The following is a 20,114-nucleotide window of genomic DNA, read 5'->3' as shown; positions in this document are numbered from 1 at the left end:
TAAGAAGCCCCTATTGAACAGGACCTGTAGTGCCTGCTGCAGGAAGAAGACAGCACAGTGCTTCACTAATGTAATGATATGGATAATATTAATTGAGCTACACATATAGAAGTAGTGTGTAACACATGTATAATGCTTCAACATGCCAGACACCTCAGCATGGGAATGTAGAGGCTTCTAATGGAGTCCTGTGATAATTCATCATCTTATTCAGCACTGTGGTATGGTGGCTTAGTGGTTAGCACATTCACCTCCCAGCACTGGGGTCTTGGGTTCAAATCCCTATCTGGGTGGAGTTTCCATGTTCTCCCTGTGTCTGCATGGGTTTCCTCCGGGGACCCATAGTCCAAAAACTTAGAAATCAGGTGAATTGGATACTGTAAAATTACCTAGAAAATTGAGTACTCTAAATTAATCTGGTGTTTGTGTGTGTGTGTGGTATGTATGTAAGTTTGTGTTTATGAAAGACTAGTTTCACATTAATAGGCTAAAGTGACTCAAATCTGATTTTTTTTGCTCAATGTGGCTCAGATCTGATTTTTTATGGCTGTGTGAACGTGCCAAATCTGATTTTTCAAATCAGATTTGAGTCACTTTCATATGTGGTCCTAAAGCAAATACATATACGATCCATGGACATGCGCCAAGAATGTATCTTTTTGCTTTTACGTGTGCGCTACATGCTTCTCTCTCATACCCACACATCTCTTGGTGCAGCTGTGCAGCTATAGCTGCAAAAACAGCAAAAGCAAACCACCTGGCCTTTTTTCACCTCCTCGACCTGAACTGATCTAAATGTCGTCTGGCATGCTGTGTCACACGTGTTAAACGTGAATTCTAGGGCTGCATGATATATCGTTTAAGCATCGCCATGGCAATGTGCACATGCGCAAAATACTCACATCGCAGGACGTGCAATGTCACTTAAGGCAATTAAATCAAACATGTCATGTTGCAATGTTTTCTTGTCAATGATTCTTGACACAGGAAGTAGATACACAGCACTGTCTCTGTGTTTGTATAAGAGACAGGCTGCTGCTGCCTAAGAAGTGCCAGGGGGAGGGGGAGCATGAGCGGGGGGCAGGAGTAAACACGAGGTAATCGCATGGCCTTCATCCACATGAATGAGCACGGGCTTGTAAATGTGTTGAGCATGTGTCGAAATCTGCGCACGTGCCAAGTCCAGCACAGTTTTGCAGCGCAGATGTTTCCAGTTACAGCTGAATTCACTCTTTTAATCCCAGAAAAACAAACGCTCTTATTTACCTTTTAAAAAGCCATTTAAATGGCTGATTAAAGGGCCGATTACTGTTGTTTTTGCAGTTTTCCTCGGGTTTTGAGAGCTTGGCACTGACTACTGATTTTATATATATATATATATATATATATATATATATATATCGTCAAAAAAGGACATTTGCATCGTGATGTACAGCCCTAATGATTTCTGTATGGAACCTGTATCAGTCTAAATTAAACTAATTTTTTGCACCTGGTAACCTTCTTTCAAGGTGAAACTATCTCTTTAATGATGAGTATAATTGGTATAATTGGGGAGCCTGTTCTTTTCTTGTATTGGTGCCCACTGCATGCAAGCCAACTATTCTAGGAGAAGATTTTAATAAGAAAAGGAGCAAAGCCAAACTCTCTCAGTGTATCAGCAGTGAAATGTTCAGGCGGTGTAAGAGAGGGTAAATCAGTTCATATTAGAGTTTTCCCTTTCCAGCTCTCCTGACTGTGACTGGTGTGTTTTCTTGAGCCTCGACCCATTTTTTTCTGCTTGTTTTTCCGTGAGTTTGTGAATAACGTTGACTCTCTTTCCCATCACCCTCTCTCTTTCTCTCTCTCTCTCTTTCTCTCGCTCTCTCTCTCCTTTCTCAGATGACCTGAACGTTCCAGCAATAATAGCAGGGATAGTGGTGATGTGCCTCGTCATATCAGTATGCATTCTGGGGGCATGGTATGCCCACCGGCAAGGCTACTTTAGCCGTAAGTTCACTACAAGCGCTCACGTTTTCCCGCCGCTCATGTATGTAGGTCATGACGTGCTTATCAGTGCAAGATGAAAATGTTTTGACCAGTTGTCCTTTGTTTTTATTTCTATGTTCCGTCTTAATCTCCCTATATCTGCATGTCAGGACACAGAGGAAGGTAAGATTACTAACTGACTCGGTTTAGGCGTATGCGTGTGTGTGTGTGTGTGTGTGTGTGTGTGTGCCTGTGTGTGTGTAATTCGTTGTGTAATAAAAGTCAGTCACCAAGTTAGAAGGTTACAAACCACATTAAACCACTGAAGAAAGAGTTTATTCAAGAATTTATTCACATCAACAGATTTCAGATGCTTTACACCGATCAGGGTGAACGTATTAAGATTAATATAAACAGTCTGCACAATGCTAAATTAATAGCTAGAAGCCTTTATTAGCTTTTAGTTCATGTTGGCTACGTCAGCAAACATCAAACAGAAGCTGTTTTGGGATTGCTGTTTTTAAGATAAAACTTTAGGCCAAATCATAGCTTTAAAATCTCTATCTTCACCGTACAGTATCATCGACTAACTCTGCTGTGGCTTTGACGTGTGATTGGCCGATCTTGCCGTGGCTTTTGAGTCTCGACTGCTGAACATCATCCTACATTTGCATGCGCCCAAGATAATCTCCTCCATTCCTGCACCTGCTCGAGTCTTGCTCCCACAGAGTCCAGTTGATTAAGACACTCATACCGGCTGTAACCCCCAGCATGACGCACTGTGTGTGTGTGTGTGCTGTTATCCACAACTGTGACCTATGTGACCCCTGACCCCCCCATGGCGCCCTATTGCAGGTCATTCTGGATCCCACAGTGTCACGGAGCAGCTCACATCAGCAGCCAGAACCTCAACAGAACAGAGGACATGTGAGTTAGAGAGAGAGTGACAGAAAGAAATACATGACTGAGTGTTTATTGGAACTGTGGGACTAGTAGAAACAGGATTCGCACTATAGGTTACATTATTTTATAAAAAAAATAATAAAAAAACTGCTTTTCGGATCGTACCTAATAATACTGCACCAAAACTTTTGACGCAATAAAAACTCTATTTTGTATTTATTTTATATTCTATATTTACTAAATATTTTTGAATTGTTTGTTTGCAGTTGATATGCATGCACTTTAGTTTTGTAGAAGATTTTTGATTATTTTTTATTTTAATCTATAAATTTTTTAATAGAGTAATTTTATTACTCTATTATTATTGTATGCAAAATCAGGGTCTTGGTAAGTTACTGTTTATGACAGTACCAGTCAAAAATTTAAAGTGAGTTAAAAGATTTTTTTTTTCTTTTTATGATTTTTTACATTGTAAATTTAATATTGAAGACATATAAAGCTAAGGCGGGAATATGTGGGCAGCTCACCTAACATATCACAGCTGCAGTGGTCTAACATGTAGTAACATTTCTGTATAGGTACCTGTCGGGCTACGACGCAGGGTCAGCTGCTATGATAGCGGTTTGCGTTGGCTACTCTATAGATTTGACGCAGTGGTATTAATTGACCTTTAGAACCAGGAGTTTAGGAAGGAGCTGGAAAACGGCAGGTTTAATAAAATGTTAATCACTTATCGCTCTTAGCATTAGTTTACTACCTTATCACAAGCCGGCTCTTTTCCATGTGAAAGATGTACGAGCTGTACAGGGAGAGGATTGTAAAGTTAGCTTAGCTAACTAGTGTTAGCATTTTTTGTTTACCACAAAGACTGGCTGCTTTTTCCTAAATCTGTGTTTATTGTGAGTAGAGTAGCTCTACTGAAGTAAATTCCTGATTAGAATTGCTCTACAGATATAAATGAATTTTGTGCTGAAATGTGTCTGTTGGTATATCAAATTCTGTTCAATAAATATTTAAAAGTTTAATAGAGAAAATATTTTATTCACTGGCGAAAAAGTGGATAAATGAATAAAAAAAACCTGCGGCCAAATGTTTTTTTTTTATGTTGTTTGATCTAAAACCAGTAATATTTGGAAAAGACAATGTAAATTTTTTTTTTTATATTTTCCTTTAAAAAAGAACATGCTTAAACAGGCAAGTTCCCTATTTTGATACGTTGTTGTCTATTACTAAATGACGCACAACTTCTTTAGACACGTCACGACATGACAGGGGGTTTCCAAACCACTTTCCAACAATCTGATTGTCAGAAAATTTGTCATTTTTTAAACTTTGCGTATTTCGCTTTATAGACAATAATTAGGGGTGATATTAAAATCGTTACGCTTCATTGCTTACTGACGCAGAGGGTTAAAAGAGATTGTGGGTGATGAGTCTGAACCTCAGTAACTCAGTTCCAGCACTGTAACCCTGAGGAAAAGAAGTCTCTACACACTACAAACGATAAAGCCATGTGCTAAAGTGCTTTAATCTAACACTGATGAAAGACAGAGTGTGAGACAGGCTGGAGAAAAGACAGGACAGCTGGGAGACTGAGACAAATGGCATCCTCTGAGGCCTAATATGGAGGCAGGGTTACGTCTGACATCAAAGTGTGTTTGTGTTGGTGTGTGTGTGTGTGTGTGTGTGTGTGAGAGAGAGTGTGAACAGAGTAATTATGTGTAGGTCGACAATTGTTCTCAACAGCAACTGAAGGAATGTTTTTAAATCAGTGGCATTTTATTTTAGATTTTCAGTGCTGTATAAATGGAGAGATTTACTGAATAAACTCTGTGATTTGTTTCTGCAGCCCCCATGCTGGCTACGGCCCTCCTCCACAAGACGTGAGTATTTCATCTTTTTAATAATGATTTATATATTTATTCCCTCAATTTATTTTACCACTGTTAAAGATAACACATAAATAACCTTAGTGCTACTACTGCATTTTTAATCACAAATAATTCAGCAATCCAGTAAATAGTTCAATAATTCTCTTTCTGTAATACATATTAAAATATTACATGATTAAACATTTCACAATATTAATATTACCTTTTACATGTTGTTTATCAATGAGTACAATACAATTAAATAATGTAAATGGGATGCAAATTTGTTGGAACCACAGTAAAGCAGTAAATAACTAATTATAATAAATATAATTATAGCTCAAAACTATAATCTTAAAAACTAACAAACATAGTACCAATCAAACATTTGGACATACCTTAATCATTAAATGTTTTTTTCTATATTTAATGTATTTTCTACATTAGAAAGATTAATATTAAAGACATAAAAACAATTATACCACCGTTAGTTCCGACCCTGCAGTGTGATTGGCTGAGAGGCATTCTATGAGTGCCGTTATCAGCCAATAATGCACTGTAATCGAAGCTCTCCATGTATAGGGATGTATAGGGATTAAAGAATAGAAAATCTCATTTTGGTCCAGAATTTTTTGTAGATTTTTAGTTTACCACATAAAATGACCTGAAATAAATTCTTTTTTACATTGACTATCATTGAAAGTTAAGAAGGGGTTATCTCTCTCCTGTAAAGTTGTTTCTTTTGGAGATACAGGCCAAAAGTTTGGACACACCTTCTCTTTTTCTATGCGTTTTCTTTATTTTCATGACTATTTATATTGTAGATTCTCAATGAAGCATCAAAACTATGAATGAACACATGTGGAGTTTTATGTACTTAACAAAAAAAGTTTTTTTATATTCTAGTTTCTTCAAAATATCCACCCTTTGCTCTGATTACTGCTTTGCACACTCTTGGCATCATTCTCTCAATGAGCTTCAAGATGTGGCCACCTGAAATGGTTTTCCAACAGTCTTGAAGGAAGGAGCTCCCAGAGGTGTTTATTAGCACTTGTGGCTCCTTTGCCTTCTTCACTCTGTGCTCCAGCTCACCCCAAACCATCTGGATTGGGTTCAGGTCCGGTGACTGTGGAGGTTCAGCTCATTTTTTGTTAAGTATAAAACTCCACATGTGTTCATTCATAGTTTTGATGCTTCAGTGAGAATCTACAATGTAAATAGTCATGATAATAAAGAAAACACATTAAAAAAGAGAAGGTGTGTCCAAACTTTTGGCCTGTACTGTACATGTTTTAACTAGACAGCGATGAAATATATAAGGGCTGCAGAATATTGGGGGGAAAAATGAAAGACATTACCACAGATATAAATAAATCTCAACCTTAAAAATGACAGCAGTTTTTACCAAGTCACGGAAAGTGTTTGTTTGAGCGGAACTGTAGCACATAACGTGTTCTGTGATTAATGAATCACCCTGACTCTGCCCTACAAAACCAAAGCCAGACCAACACCAAGAGCTCTTAGAGCTTCCAGTACGACTCAGTTCCACCCACCATCCATCACTCAGCTCCCACAGAGGACAAACATCCGCACTCTTCTCTGTCCTGCACCGAAGAGGTGGACCAAACGTCCACTGGGTGTAGTGTTGCCAACTCCTCAGTAAGGAAAGTAGCTATTGGCTGTCCTAAAAGTCGCTAGAAATCGCTAAATTATGTCATCGCCTAATTTGCATAATACATGTTTTTGAAGCTGTAAAGGATTAACGTTGTGAGATAAAAAAAAGTGAGTAAAAAACACCCTAAATATCCTCCTGAGACCCAGACTTTTGCTTGATGTACATTTTTTATTTTTCTTAGTTCTCCAAGTATTGTACCAAATACAAGGGATAGTAGTTTGTTTTAATATTTAAAAAGGATCCTTACTATTTGGAATCAGAAGGAATTAAGAACCCAATTAGTACAAAAACAACAATTTAGCTTTCTACAGTAAGCAAAATTCGATGAGCCCATGTTTCTGTCTGGACTGGCTGTAGAAACATTTGACTGGGATTTCCACCATCTTGTTATTAATTAATTGAGTGTAATCTAGTCTATGTCACCACTAAATTGTATGGACAGGGTTTCCATAAGAGGCCAAAGACCCAATGTTTTAAAAAAATGAAGTATCATGGTTCCAAGAAGCAGAAATATAATGTCCCCATATGAGGACGCAGGGTCTCAAGAGGATATGTTAGAAATGTTGCAAATGAACTCCAACAAATTGACAACTTCTGTTGCTTTTTAAATAGGCATAACTTATCAAAAAAACCTTCATTTTTACATAAAAAATTACATGAATCACTTTTTGGCTTAGCTGTTGTATGTTATTATAAGAGCAGCATTTTTTTCTAGTTTTTCAGGGGTTTTTTAATTTTTTTATTTTATTTTAAAATAAAGTTTTCTTTATTTTTTTTAAACCTATTATAGACAAAGATGTTTAGATGTTTAGCTTTTTAGAAAGATGCAGACACTGTGGACGAGGTTTGTGACAGGCTATGTGGTGAATGAGGTGAGTGATTGAGACTCACTGACTGTGTTAAATTAAGTGATTTTTTTTTCGTGCCACACTGAAGACACATTTATATTTACATGCTGCTTTGTAAATACGGGGTGGGGTCAGTCAGCGGTGGCTTTGGACATGCGCAGTTCATTTACAGTGTGGAGGTGTAGCGGTGTGGGCGGGGCTCACCACAGTAACTAAAGAGCATGTGTTCATCTCAGAGTCGCCAAAAGTCTCCAATAACACCATAAAAAATCATTAGATTTGTCGCTAGTCGCTTTTTTACAAAAAAAAGTCTCTAGAGCATCTGAAAATTCGCTAAATATATATAGCGACAAAGTTGCTAAGTTGGCAACACTGACTGGGTGTCAGAACATCTTTTTGATGAACAACTCCGATCCTAAACGGAAAGCTTTTCTTCTAGCTGCCTAAACAATATCAGAGCTTGATGTATCTTGATTCTAATCTCTTATTCTATTAATAATTATTCTTATTCTGTTAATAACTCATTCTGGATAAGGGCATCTTTTAAATTCTCAAAACAATGTAATTTGTATTAAAACCAATTAATAACCGCATGACACAATAAACATGATGAATTTGTTCATGTGTTAATAATCCTTAATCTCTCTGACCTTTAATACCATGTTTCTCTGGCACAAACACTGAATGACCAAATCTTACCCTTTCCTTAAAAAGCAACCAGACATTTATAAATGACCCGTAACTCTCGTCTACAGGAATGAATCACCAGGAGATTTCTGAATGTACTGATTTATTATTTTTATTAAATATAATGTACTTTTACACTCATTTAGATCTTTACCTCTGCTTACTTTTCCAGACTCAGGACTTCAAGCACACTCAGTCCTTCATGCTGTGAGAAACCCTCATTCTCTCTCCACACACACACACACACACACACACACACACACACACACACACACACACTCAGCATTAACACAAACACTGGAACCAAAGGGCCTGTGCCATAAGTGATGCCAGCTCACACTGCCGCTGTGGACGGGGAGCAGCGGGGGACAGAAAGCAGCCTTTTCATCTCATGTTCTGCTGCTGCTCTGAAGACCCTTTGACTGATCTTCAAATAGAGACTATTTGTGCAGCAGCACCATGTGGAGCCCAGTCAGTATAATGATACTGCACAGTGCACGTCTCCACTGTGCACCTGCGCCCTCTGGTGGAACCTTAATGCACATGAAGGAGATCACGGCTGGAGTGCAACAAGCTTGAGGGAGACTCAGTGAAAAATCTAATTTACAGTTTTCTCCTCATCCTCTATATAGTTAAGAAGCCAAGACTGGACTGGAGATACGGGGATTATGTAGCTAACAGAAGCATCTGCTGTTTAGAACATCTGTTCTGCTCTAAACACAGTGAGTACAAACTTTAAACATAAATGCTAATCTTATGATAACACATGAGAACAGCCGATTAAAAATCTCCTAAATTGATGCCAATTAATTGAATACAGTTTAGTTGTTTGGTCAAGTTTAACTATCTAATTATCTAACTATATATATATATATTTAAGGGTTGAAGAATGTGGCAAATTTATCGTTGAATAAAAGTAGCAAATATTGGAAAAATAACTGATCAGTTAATTAATAAATTTGCTTGTATTGTACAATATTGGAAACATCAACAGTTCAATTGTTTTATCTGTATATATTTTGTGACATTATAAAAAGATGTTATATGTATATGAGTTTATATGTACTGTACCAGTCAAAAGTTTGGACATGCCTTCTCATTCAATATTAAAGACATTAAAACAATTAAGGGACACATATGGAATCATGTAGTAAACAGTAAAAAAAGTGTTATTCCTCCACATTAATCCCCTGATCTAAACATGATGAACTGAGATGGTGATTTGAGGTGGTTTAATTGGGATGTGTTGGAGCTTCACAGCGTGAAGGAAAAACAGCAACTATTGTTCAGCACCTCCAGGAACTCCTTCATTCAAGACGCTGAGAAAACTATTCCAGGTGACTCTCCCTCATGAAGACACTGAGATTAAAATCTCACCAAGAGTGTTCAGATCTGTCCTCAAAGATACATGTTATACTTAGAAGAATCGAAAGTTTAAAACATATTCTGGTTTGTTTAACACTTTTTATTTACTTAATAATTAATGAATGAGAAGAGGTGTCCAAACTTTTGACTGGTACTGTATATATATTTATGTAAACACTACAGGTCATGCTTCATTGCATTCAGATTGGTTTTAGTCCTTGTTTTCTCGTAGACCTCTTATGATAAAATATTTTGGACAATATATTGTTACACAAATAATTGCAATAATTGACATTATTGTCATTTAAAGACAGTTTAGTGCCAGTAAAATCAACCATTAATTCATTTTAATATATAATATTTAATCAATATTTTTAAATATCCAAAATTGAAATAATTATGAGCCAAAATAAATTGATTTTTTAAACATAGTTAGTTTTGCAAACAGTTAGTATGCATTCAATATCTGGCAATCGATTTTATTTAACTAAAATTGAATAAGTAAAAAAGACCTAAACATTTTTACCAAACAAGCTGTTTAATGATGGAATCAAATCAAAATGAGTGTTGAGTTAGGCACTTTTTTTAAGGCAGCAATAATGAAAAATATGAAAAGTTGCTAAATTAATGAAAACCAAATGTTACATTTTCTTAAGTTTCGGTCCACATTTTGCATTTTAGTTCATCTTTAGCACTAGAGCTGGGAGGTTAATTGATTCGATTCAAATCAATCTCAGAATGTCTGTTTACAAATGAAACACTGAAGTTATGTAAGAACGAAAAATCTAAATTGTAATCAAGAATTGCTTATACACTTAAAGTTATTTTTCCACTATATCGCCCAGCTTATCTAGTAGTACTGAGGTCAGTGCAAAAAAAAAGTTTAGATCACGCCCATATATTGAATGATATGTTAATCATGTTATCATGAGAGGCCTTTATGTTTATTGTGTAAGTTGCTAAAATATAAGAATTTAATATCGCTTGAACAAGTACTGAAAAGCTGCGTCACACAGAATCTAAGCCTGAATTAAAGCAGACCACTTCTGACACTAAACCAGTCTTGGCTTCACTACATTAGAGGATTGGAGACGCCTGTAAATACGATTTTCACCCAGCAAACATCGTCACAACGTTTCCAAAGGTGGTGCTGTTTACGTTAGCTCACAGCCTCAGTATTGCATAACGTTACGCTGCCATATGAAATTATGAATAGATATATTTTTTACGATTTTGAAGTAAACTCTCCAAAGAAGTACATTTCAGTGTTGGTACAATGTAGAAAGCACCAATCAGAGAAAGCTGTGGGCACCAAAACCATCTCAGCCAGCATACTCATGTGGGGCTTGGATGGGTAGAATCTGGGCTGTGTGGGTTTGTACTGTGCGTGATACTGGAACCATGTAAGGCTTTTCAAATGAGCTCCATCACTATACTCCACCGTAATCTCACATGGGTCCCTTTTAGACCCCATTGCACAGTGTACAATACGGCTGCAACTAATGCTTATTTCTGTAGTGGATAAGGCTGCAACGATTAGTCGATATAATGACGATTATTTATATTTGTTCGACTACTCGTTAATTTGTAACAGTACTGGCTCCCACAGTTTACACTTAATTTAATCTGCGTCTCCAAAAGTGCTCAAACACAACAGATTATATTTTTAATCCCTAAATATCAGTAATCTAATTTTTTTTAAACAAACACTGGACATTGAAATGCCATGTAAATCTCATGTCCAGCTGTTTCTATCGTTTTTACAGATGGAGAACATGGCAGAAATAATCTCTGACCAATCATATAAACAACAAATAATCATCAGATTAGTCGACTGTCATAATAATCATTAGTTGCAGTCCTAGATGTGGACTAATCTGTCAATTATTTTACAGATTAGCTGAGTAGTTAACGATTGACAGCTCCTGGTCATAGCTTTCTCCATCACTTCAAAACAATAGAAACATCTGAACTTGGGATTTAAATGTCCCTTAAATGCACAGATGTTTAAATATGTAATCTGTTGTGTTTGGGCACTTTTCCTGACCATCCACTGTCTTTCTGTCTTCAGCACTTTGTGTTGTGTGAAGAAGTTTCATGAACAATTAGTCCAAATTCAAAATTTGTATAAATCAACATTATCGATTATATTGATTAATCATTGCAGCCCTAGTGTAAAACCCAGACATGGCCCAGATCTTACCCCTCCTGATCCCGTCACTAACCAAGCTTTCTGGATCCCACATGAGCATGATCTCTGGGATAGGTTGGCACAACATAACTATGTTTGCTGGACAAAACGTGATAACACGGTTCAAGTTAAGGTGGCTGAATAAACGTGACTTAAAAGCCTCTGGCTAACCGCTAAGATGGTCTTAATAATACAGCGCTTTTTGGTAAATTTGGCCCGAATGCCGTTTCACATGCTACCTGTATTCCTTTGTGCCTTATTGAGGAGCTGCATTCACTGGTTAGTGGGTTAACTGGATTAGCATGAACACTGCCCGTCAGAGAACGAAGGACACCAGGCTTTCCAAAATTTCCAAAATGACTTAGCATGCAATAATATATTTACTACTAGAGAACCACTTAAACTGTAGCAAATTTGCTGCAAATCTGAAGGAACAAACTGACCAAAGTAGGACAATTTCCTTGGTAATAATGCAATATGCCACACAATTGTACTCAAAGCTGAGCTGAAAGGCTTTATTCATCTGTGTGAATAATAATAACACAGAATTCACTCTTCACATAAAGGAGGACTTAAGAGGTTATGATAAAGTTGAGTGCTGCAATTATAATAAAAACTTACAGTCTAAAGAATTGCATTTAAAAGAAATCAACTAAAATCAATATTGGTGGGTATTTGTGGTGCAAATCACATTTGATTCTTATTACTGCCCAACCATACGTTAATAATGTCCTGCAAACATTGAACACACTTGTCTTCATACTGCATCAAAAAACCCATCCCTGACTGAAAATGTGTGGGATGCCATTGGAGGCACTGTAAACACTCCTAAATCCTCTACCACAAAATTTGCAGGAACTGTGTGAAAATATTGGAGCAGTACTGGATGGATTATCACAGGACTCCATTAGGAACTTCTACAACTCCATGCTGACACATCTGGCATGTTGCAGCTTTACGTGTTAAATCATTTATGGCTCCTGGTAGCCTTTATCTTCTACAAACAGTATATCAATAAGACACCTCCTTCCAGGTACAACCACTTTTGCAACAAGCGTATAAATTAAGGATTTATAAATGACTGTTTATGACAAATCTATGGTAAAAATAAAATCCATCACTAAAAATAAAACCCAACCTCACTCTGAATGTTTTAAAAGAAGGCGCAGCAAGATGTTCCCAAAACTGACAGGCAGTGTTCATCATTATGTATTAACTCTGCAACAGGTCGATTAACCCAAGAATATCTAGCTTTGCAGTTTTTATCACCCAGGAGTGGAATTATCTATTCGGTGATGTTTGTTGAGACAATATTTGAACTTGTGCCTTTCTCCATGTTGTACAGTATTTTATTTTGTTTGTTTGTTTTTTTTTTCTTTCAAAATGGAATGCATGGGTGTGATCCAGTGAATGAATGATTTGCTGTATGTTTAAGTCAGTATTGTGTTTTTTTTATATAATAAAGTGTGAATTATGTGTAATTTTGAGCTGCATCATTCTTTGCACATCCTACCTTGTCTTTGAGATGAATGTTTTGATTCGCTGGGTAGCTACACTGTGTAATCTAAAAAGTATACCGCTTAAGGTTTGTTTATACTCCTATTTCTTGTTTTTCTCAGAAAAAGAATAATTAATTAATTGCGACATTTCAGTCACAGTTCGCGTCACACGCATACAGACATGCATGCAATCAAACCACAAGAAGAATAAAACATACATTCACATTTTTACACCAACGATGTTTATTAAATATTTACTTCAACCATTCAGAATGAGACAGAAATATATGTAGCTCTCGTCAGAGGAACACTCACTTGGCCACTTCCTCCAGCTTGGGCTCTGTTAGGAGAAAAGCAGAGGTTTAGGGGACAGGCATAAAAAACAAGCAGATTTCAAATGAAGTGACTCATCAATATTGATCACAGAGATTAAGAAGTTTGAGGAATCTTAAACTATTCAAATATTTTACCCCTTTCTATTTATTGATTAAACATTTGTAAAACTTTTTTTTTAATTTGACTGGTCAAGTAAGCCCCAATTTCTACCTTTAATAAATGTTTGTGTGTAACCCTTGGAACACAAACTATATGGAGACTCAACGGTATTGATTGTGCAGTTGAGAGTGAGGGTTAATTTTCCAGGTAAGACTTTATACTACATTTTAGAGCATTGCTGTGATGAAATGATTGCACTCTGCAACTAGAGTAGTGAGGTCAGGGTTTTTGATGACCACCACCTCAAAAGATTAGAGCCCCATATTTTATTCTCTATGTGGACTTTACAGGCTGTGCACGCATGAAGTGCAACTTAAAAGGAAAACTAAGGTGTGAAAAGGACTTGGGTTTTAGTTAAACATGATGACGCATAAAACTTCTGTCAAACAGCCCCACATTCTGAAATACAGCACTTTCAGCCAATGCTCCCAACAGGCTTATAATGCTAGTGATTGGGGTATAGTTACCATAGCTTGATTGCAAGATAACAGAATTTTACCAATGAAGTGTTGAGCTACATTAAGCTTGTTAATGGTGTAAAATAGCTATTTACTTGCATGGATAATGCTATGCCCATATCCCTAGCATTTTAAGCCTGTTGGGAGCATCTGCTAAAAGTGCTATATTTCGGAATGCTGTTGGTGAGTGAAAGTGGGCTATTCAACAAGTGTTTGTACTTATAATCATGTTTTACTACAACCCAAATCAATTTCACACCAAATTTCTCCTTTAAAGTATTTCAATGGCCATCTAATTATAAGGGGTGTCCGCAAACATTTGGAAATATAATTTACGCACAGAAAAAGTTCAGATATTGGAAATCAATATAGCATAGTCTCACACCGATTGTAAAATGGAAAGGGATTAGGAACACAGACCTGGGAATTTGAAGTCGGGGAACTTGGTGAGGTCACCACCTCCATATAACCTCTGCAGTTTAGTGATTTCTTCTGTCATATTCTTCTGGTAGCTGGGTCCAGCATCCACCACTCCACCTGCACTCCTAGACAGAAAAAGGGGTGGGTCGAATTATTAAAAACAGAATTAAAAGTGCAAAAACTATACAATTTTCAGGATCAATATCACAACGAATCCACACTGAACTATATTTTAAATACTGTATATAATAAAGTGTGGATTCTGCAGAACTCTCATTAAAAAAAAAAAAAAGCCCAAATCCAGTCTCAATATTTTCAGTTTGTAAACTGATGCTTATTTCAAACATGTCCACATCCACACGGTGTGGCTGCAGGTTTTTATTCCAGCCAAGCAGAAACACTTGGGGTGTAAAAAGTTATAGAATACTGTATCACAATATTTTATTTTGCAATACTGTATCAATTTCCAAACAACAGTGACAACAGAGTGGAGTGTAACCTGTGTGAGTGAGCCATTTACCCATCTCCCATTGCTCTTTTGTCCCCAGCACTTTGTGAGATGTGGTACTGTTACAAATTAACGATTAGTCGACAATGAAATTTGTAGTTGACATTTAAATAATCGGCATTGTTGATTATATCGAATAATCGTTGCAGCTCTAGTAGATAGCAGTGTTGTACTCTGTTTGTAGATCCCACTGTTCTGAGTGGATAAAGAAACTTTGTTTTTGTTTACATAAGATTTAATAAAAACAAATGACATGTTTATCCTATGACAACAAAAATGATTAGATTGAATCACAAAGATATGTGATTAACCACAATTAATCACACTTGCTCTTTAGAAAAAGTGTAAATCACAACAATAATCTATTTTTAATTAGAAATTAAATTGCAAATCTGGTACTATTGGGAGGCAGACAGAATAAATTGTGTAGTTTGTTGCGAGAGTGCTGTAGGGGAAAAGCAGCAGCTGTGTATGTGTCAGAGAGAGCATGAAAAGTGCTTACAGAGTCTAAGATTAAATTGCATATTTCAACAAATAAAATTAATCTACTTTCTGAAAAGTAGCAATGCTGTGTGAACATTGCGAAATACCAACTCTAACACAGCACCAGGCTCTGCAAACTTGCTGCACCATTAAAAGGTGGACTGGAATTTTCCCAGCTTTGTCCAGATCTAAGCTATCAGCACTACAGTAGCTATTTAATGAAAAATACAGCACTGCATGCTGAAGCTAGTTTAGCTGGCTGAGTAAGAAAGTCTGTCAGGATTATCATTTTTGAAAGGTGCTACATGCTTCTAGGAATAAGTGTGATTAAGTGTAATAATTATATAAATCACGATAATTACAATTATATTTTTTGGCTTATGGTACAACATAAGAAAATAATCTTAATCATCTTTTGATAAATGCCATACATCTACAAAACTATTATTTAAAAGGTTATTATTATTCATATGTCCTGTAATTTCATTATTATTGGATTCATTTAATATTTTATAATAATAATAATAATAATATTGTTGATTGCAACAGCATCAGGTAAGATATATAAGTACAAGACAATTTAGATATTTTAACAGGCCTAAAGCCACTGAGAATGAAATATGATAAATCTTAATAATGCATTCACATCCTTTTCAAGCACAATGAACTTTTAATTGCTAAGAATATTCAGACACTGGAACTGAAATAATCATTTTTAAAAATGAAAAAACAAAACAAAACACAAAGCCGACATACTGGCTTATTCCTGTTAATGGGCGTTTCATGTTTATGTGAAGACTAATGTCTATATATTGTACAATAACACAGAAGCAGTTTGGACTGTGTTTCTCTCCACTCTTCTACCAGACTTTGCTCCCTTAATTTCCAAATGAAATGTAAAATTTACTGATGATCAGTGATGGTTTGGAGAGACATGTCTGATATCTGCTGGTGTTGATCCACTGTGTTTTATTATCGAGTCTAAAGTCAGTGCAGTTCTGTTTTCCCACAAAATCTTACAGCACTTCATGCTTTCCTCTGCTTTTATGGAAATGCGAATTTCATTTTCCAGCAGGACTTGACACACTGCCCACACGGCTAAGTTTATAATATTCTATTATTTTAAGATACTGATAGTTGGGTTTTCATTAGCTGTAAGCCACAATCAACAATAATAAAAGTGTAAAATACATCACTCTGTGTATAACACAACTATGTATTGTGTTTCACAATTTTGAACTGATTTACTGAAATAAAGTAACTTTTCAATGTTATTCTATTTTTTTAAATGCACCTGTAAATGTGCATAAATTAGCACTAGGGCCATTAATTTCTCTGGCTGTACCTGCACACAAATTTACAAAATATCATTTTACTTTAAATAGTTAGAGAGTTTTACTTTTATTAGTTACAGGAGTTCTTGTGTGTTTCTGTGTATGTTTCTAGTTATTATGGGGAAAGTGTGAATGTGCTGTGTGTAAGTGTGTAAATGCTGCAGGAGAGAGAGCATTGACTCCATATGTTCCAGCACTGTTTCACAACAGATAAAGAATTTGGAAACTGACATTTTTGATCAACTTCCAAAGCTCAGTTAATCTCTATTGCACACCTGTCAAGTTTTGGACTTAAAAATAAGGGAAATTTTCCATCACCTGCTTCGAGTCACCCACCAACCCAACCGAGGTTCAGAATCCCTTATATTTTAAGACAGGTTTACAATAAATCTAAAATAATCACCTGGGAACCTTTTACAAACTACAATTAGATTATCAGAATCTTTGTTGACACTGAAATGTTGTGGACATTCCTACATATGTAATTCTTATAATACAGCCTAAGTAAAACCCTTTTCTAGACATTTACATGAAATCAGCTTTTACAAAAATGACATGGACCAGATATATTGCATAAGTAAATATTAGTCCAAAGGGGCCTACACAATTAATAATTTCATTAATACTTCTTACTATTGATCAGGACTGGACTGATCAATTCAGTTAATTTCAGCCCTCTTCACATTTTCTCTCTCTCCAGATCAACCATCTCTTCTGCCCCTTCTAAATAATAAATTACACCACAATATTTTAAACTAGCCCTGAACTAATAAAATCAATACAGTTTCGTTCATTATAGCTTACAGTAGGCCTGCAATCCTAAATTAATAAACACAGTTTGAAAATGAAATAGTTATTGGCTGATCAGGGCAGGTTGAACATCTAATTGTAAAGTTAAGCTAACTGAGTCACAAGCTGTATTTTCTTAAGCACACAGTCGGTTTGATCTGTCTGTTTCAGAAACAACGTCATCATAGTTTACATGTTTAGCTCCGTTACCTCGCTATATATCCAGATATGCTTTACAGTGAGGGGGGCGGGGCTTTCCTACATTGCGCTCCGCAAAACCAGGAACCTGATTGGCTGTTTCACCTGAAAGGCGGGACTTTCTCCTTGAACCGGCACTACCATTGGTTAAGAGACACACAGTGACCAGTGCCCTGTCGCCTCAATAATAAAATTTGTTTTTTTAATATAATACGGGAAATTTACGGGAAAATACTAATACGGGAGGACGGCGGGCAAGAGGAGTAAAATACGGTAGTTTCCCGGCCAAAACGGGAGACTTGACAGGTATGCTATTGCAATAGACAGACTGTTTGCAAAGTTTTTAATTCACTAGAAGTTTACATCTTTTGTCATCGACTGGATCTAAAGAACTTAAACTTACTTTCTTAACTTGATTACTGAAATATATTAACTTGTGGATGATAATCTTATTTTTTATTTGAGAAGCACCTGTACAATATACTGGTTAAGATTGATTTGATTTACCTGTAAGTATACTGCTGGGATATTGTATGTTTTCGTCTGGAAGACCAACTTCACAGCTACTTTAGAGTTAGATAACTAACTATCAAACATCAGACAGCAGTTACAGCTGGTCTGGAGTTAAACTCTATTTTGAGTTCAGTTTATATCAGCTTTAGCAGCTATTGTAATCAGTAAATAAGGCAGTAAATGTGGGACTGACTTGCTCTTGGAGTTGTATTCGCGGATTTTGTCCACGAACATTTTCTGGACGGGGTCGAGCTCCTTGGCCCGGTTGAAGAGCACGGCGGAGATCCCAATGTTCCTCCTGAAAGTCACCCTGAGCGCCGAGCCCAGCAGCGAGGAGAGCTGGAAGAGCCGGTGCAGCGCCATTCTGTTCCTGAGAGCAGAAAATACACAAAATACAGATTATTACTCCAACAGCGGCCCGGGAACCAAGCTCAAACCGAACACAGCGCTGCTGCTCCCAGCAGAAAACACTCAGCTAGACCGCTAATAACCCAGCCTCGGAACCGCTGCAGAGACTAGCTAACATAGCTAAAGCTAACCCGGCTAAAGCTAGCATAGCTAAAGCTAGCATAGCTAAAGCTAACCCAGCCAAAGCTAACCCAACTTAAGCTAACATAGCTAAAGCTAACCCCGGCCAAAGCTAACCCCAGCCAGTTAACTCCTTCAGAACCGCTCCAACCAGGCCATAACCGCCACCCAGGCCGAACCGAACACACAGTCCAGCGGTTCTCCTCCAGCAGCACCTCCGAACCTGAACTAAGCCCAGCTGGAGGAATAGAAAAGCTGTAAACGGGGAAAATCCTCAGTCACCTTCACTGAGCTCCGTCCTCACACAGCGCACACACACAGCTGCTGCTTCTTTACAGGTTATGGAGTTATGGAGGTTGGCCGTCTACAACTACAGGTGCACTACCGCCACCTACTGAGCTGGAATAGGAAGCAAGAATTTGGGATAATGATCTGCAGTTTTTAAAATAATAATAATAATAATAATACAAATAATAATAATAATAATAATAATAATAATAATAATAATAATAATAATAATAATAATAATAATAATAATAATAATGTATCAAATAAAATGTGTCTTTTTGCAGAATGTTTCACACAGTGTAATAGTTATGCATTCTGGTGTCTCCTTATGTGTGCAGTACCAGCAAAGCCCTGTGTCATGTTTGTGAATTAGATGTAATAAAGAATTCAGTGATGTGTGACCTATGACCTGTAAGTCGAGAAATCACTACTTCAGTCTTCTGACCATACCCCCAACAGAACTTGAACCTGCTGTAGCTGGATGTTTAAAAGATGCCTACCTTTTGACCCATGCCCCCACTCACTCCGCCAAAGGGCCAGTACATGTCTCTTAATAATCACTTTTGCCTCTGCTTTACTCAGGGATATAGTAAAATCACATTCCAGGTGTTTTAAACACTTTTTAGCCAGCATATCGACCATTTTGTTCCCCTCCACTCCAACATGGACTGGAACCCACAGAAATTGAACACAAACTTGCTGCATTCCGAGCCTAAACAGTGTCTGGAAAATTTCCAGAATTAAATCTGGCCTACAAGAAGACCACCCAGTTCGGAGATTTTGTAGAGCAGCGAATGAATCAGAACAGATGGTTATATTCGCCTCCCTACTCCCTCATTAGTGTTGTGCTATTTAGGGAGACACTATGTAGTTCACTTAGTAGTGGTAAAACACAAGTGAATTTGCACACACCCTCATAATTAACATGCGCATGCTTTGTGTTTAAAACTCCATAAACTTCTTAAACTGAATTTAAGTTACTGAAGCTCTGAGCTGATCATGGAGTAATCTCTCTGACTGTTAAATTTACACTGTTTAGAAACATAATTTTATTGCACTGGTTCTCGTGTCCTATCATACGAAACAATAAACT

General features: G+C 36.9%; 2 protein-coding genes across 2 annotated transcripts in view; one reads left to right on the top strand and one right to left on the bottom strand.

Moving 5' to 3' along the window:
• The window catches only part of jam2a (junctional adhesion molecule 2a), a 35,194-nt gene extending 22,233 nt beyond the window's left edge, over positions 1–12,961 (top strand). Inside the window, exons 7-10 of the mRNA XM_049469814.1 lie at positions 1,882–1,989; positions 2,139–2,895; positions 4,721–4,754; positions 8,125–12,961. Coding sequence (XP_049325771.1) covers positions 1,882–1,989; positions 2,139–2,155 — 125 coding nt within the window. The 3' untranslated portion in view covers positions 2,156–2,895; positions 4,721–4,754; positions 8,125–12,961. The remainder of the gene's footprint in view (positions 1–1,881; positions 1,990–2,138; positions 2,896–4,720; positions 4,755–8,124) is intronic.
• A 265-nt stretch (positions 12,962–13,226) lies between these two features.
• Positions 13,227–19,156, bottom strand: atp5pf (ATP synthase peripheral stalk subunit F6). The gene is made up of 4 exons (XM_007238238.4): positions 19,016–19,156; positions 18,399–18,575; positions 14,381–14,505; positions 13,227–13,347 (listed from the first exon to the last, which is right to left on the bottom strand). The coding sequence occupies exons 2-4, from the start codon at positions 18,566–18,568 to the stop codon at positions 13,319–13,321; spliced, it is 324 nt and encodes a 107-aa protein (XP_007238300.1). The 5' UTR covers positions 18,569–18,575; positions 19,016–19,156; the 3' UTR covers positions 13,227–13,318.
• Between the last annotated feature and the right edge of the window lie 958 nt (positions 19,157–20,114).

Source organism: Astyanax mexicanus, chromosome 21 (genome assembly GCF_023375975.1).
Source record: "Astyanax mexicanus isolate ESR-SI-001 chromosome 21, AstMex3_surface, whole genome shotgun sequence".
NCBI lineage: Eukaryota > Metazoa > Chordata > Actinopteri > Characiformes > Acestrorhamphidae > Astyanax > Astyanax mexicanus.
The sequence above is the reverse complement of the archived record's forward strand: the minus strand, read 5'-3'. Positions and strand labels throughout refer to the sequence as shown.

What these genes read in the sequence shown, in the direction of transcription:
- atp5pf (XM_007238238.4), bottom strand. Translation starts at nt 18,568, where the DNA reads ATGGCGCTGCACCGGCTCTTCCAGCTCTCCTCGCTGCTGGGCTCGGCG. An exon ending in GAATACAACTCCAAGAGCAA is followed by an intron (nt 14,506 to 18,398) that starts GTCAGTCCCACA and finishes TTTTCTGTCTAG; the next exon opens with GAGTGCAGGTGGAGTGGTGG. An exon ending in CCCCGACTTCAAATTCCCAG is followed by an intron (nt 13,348 to 14,380) that starts GTCTGTGTTCCT and finishes TTCTCCTAACAG; the next exon opens with AGCCCAAGCTGGAGGAAGTG.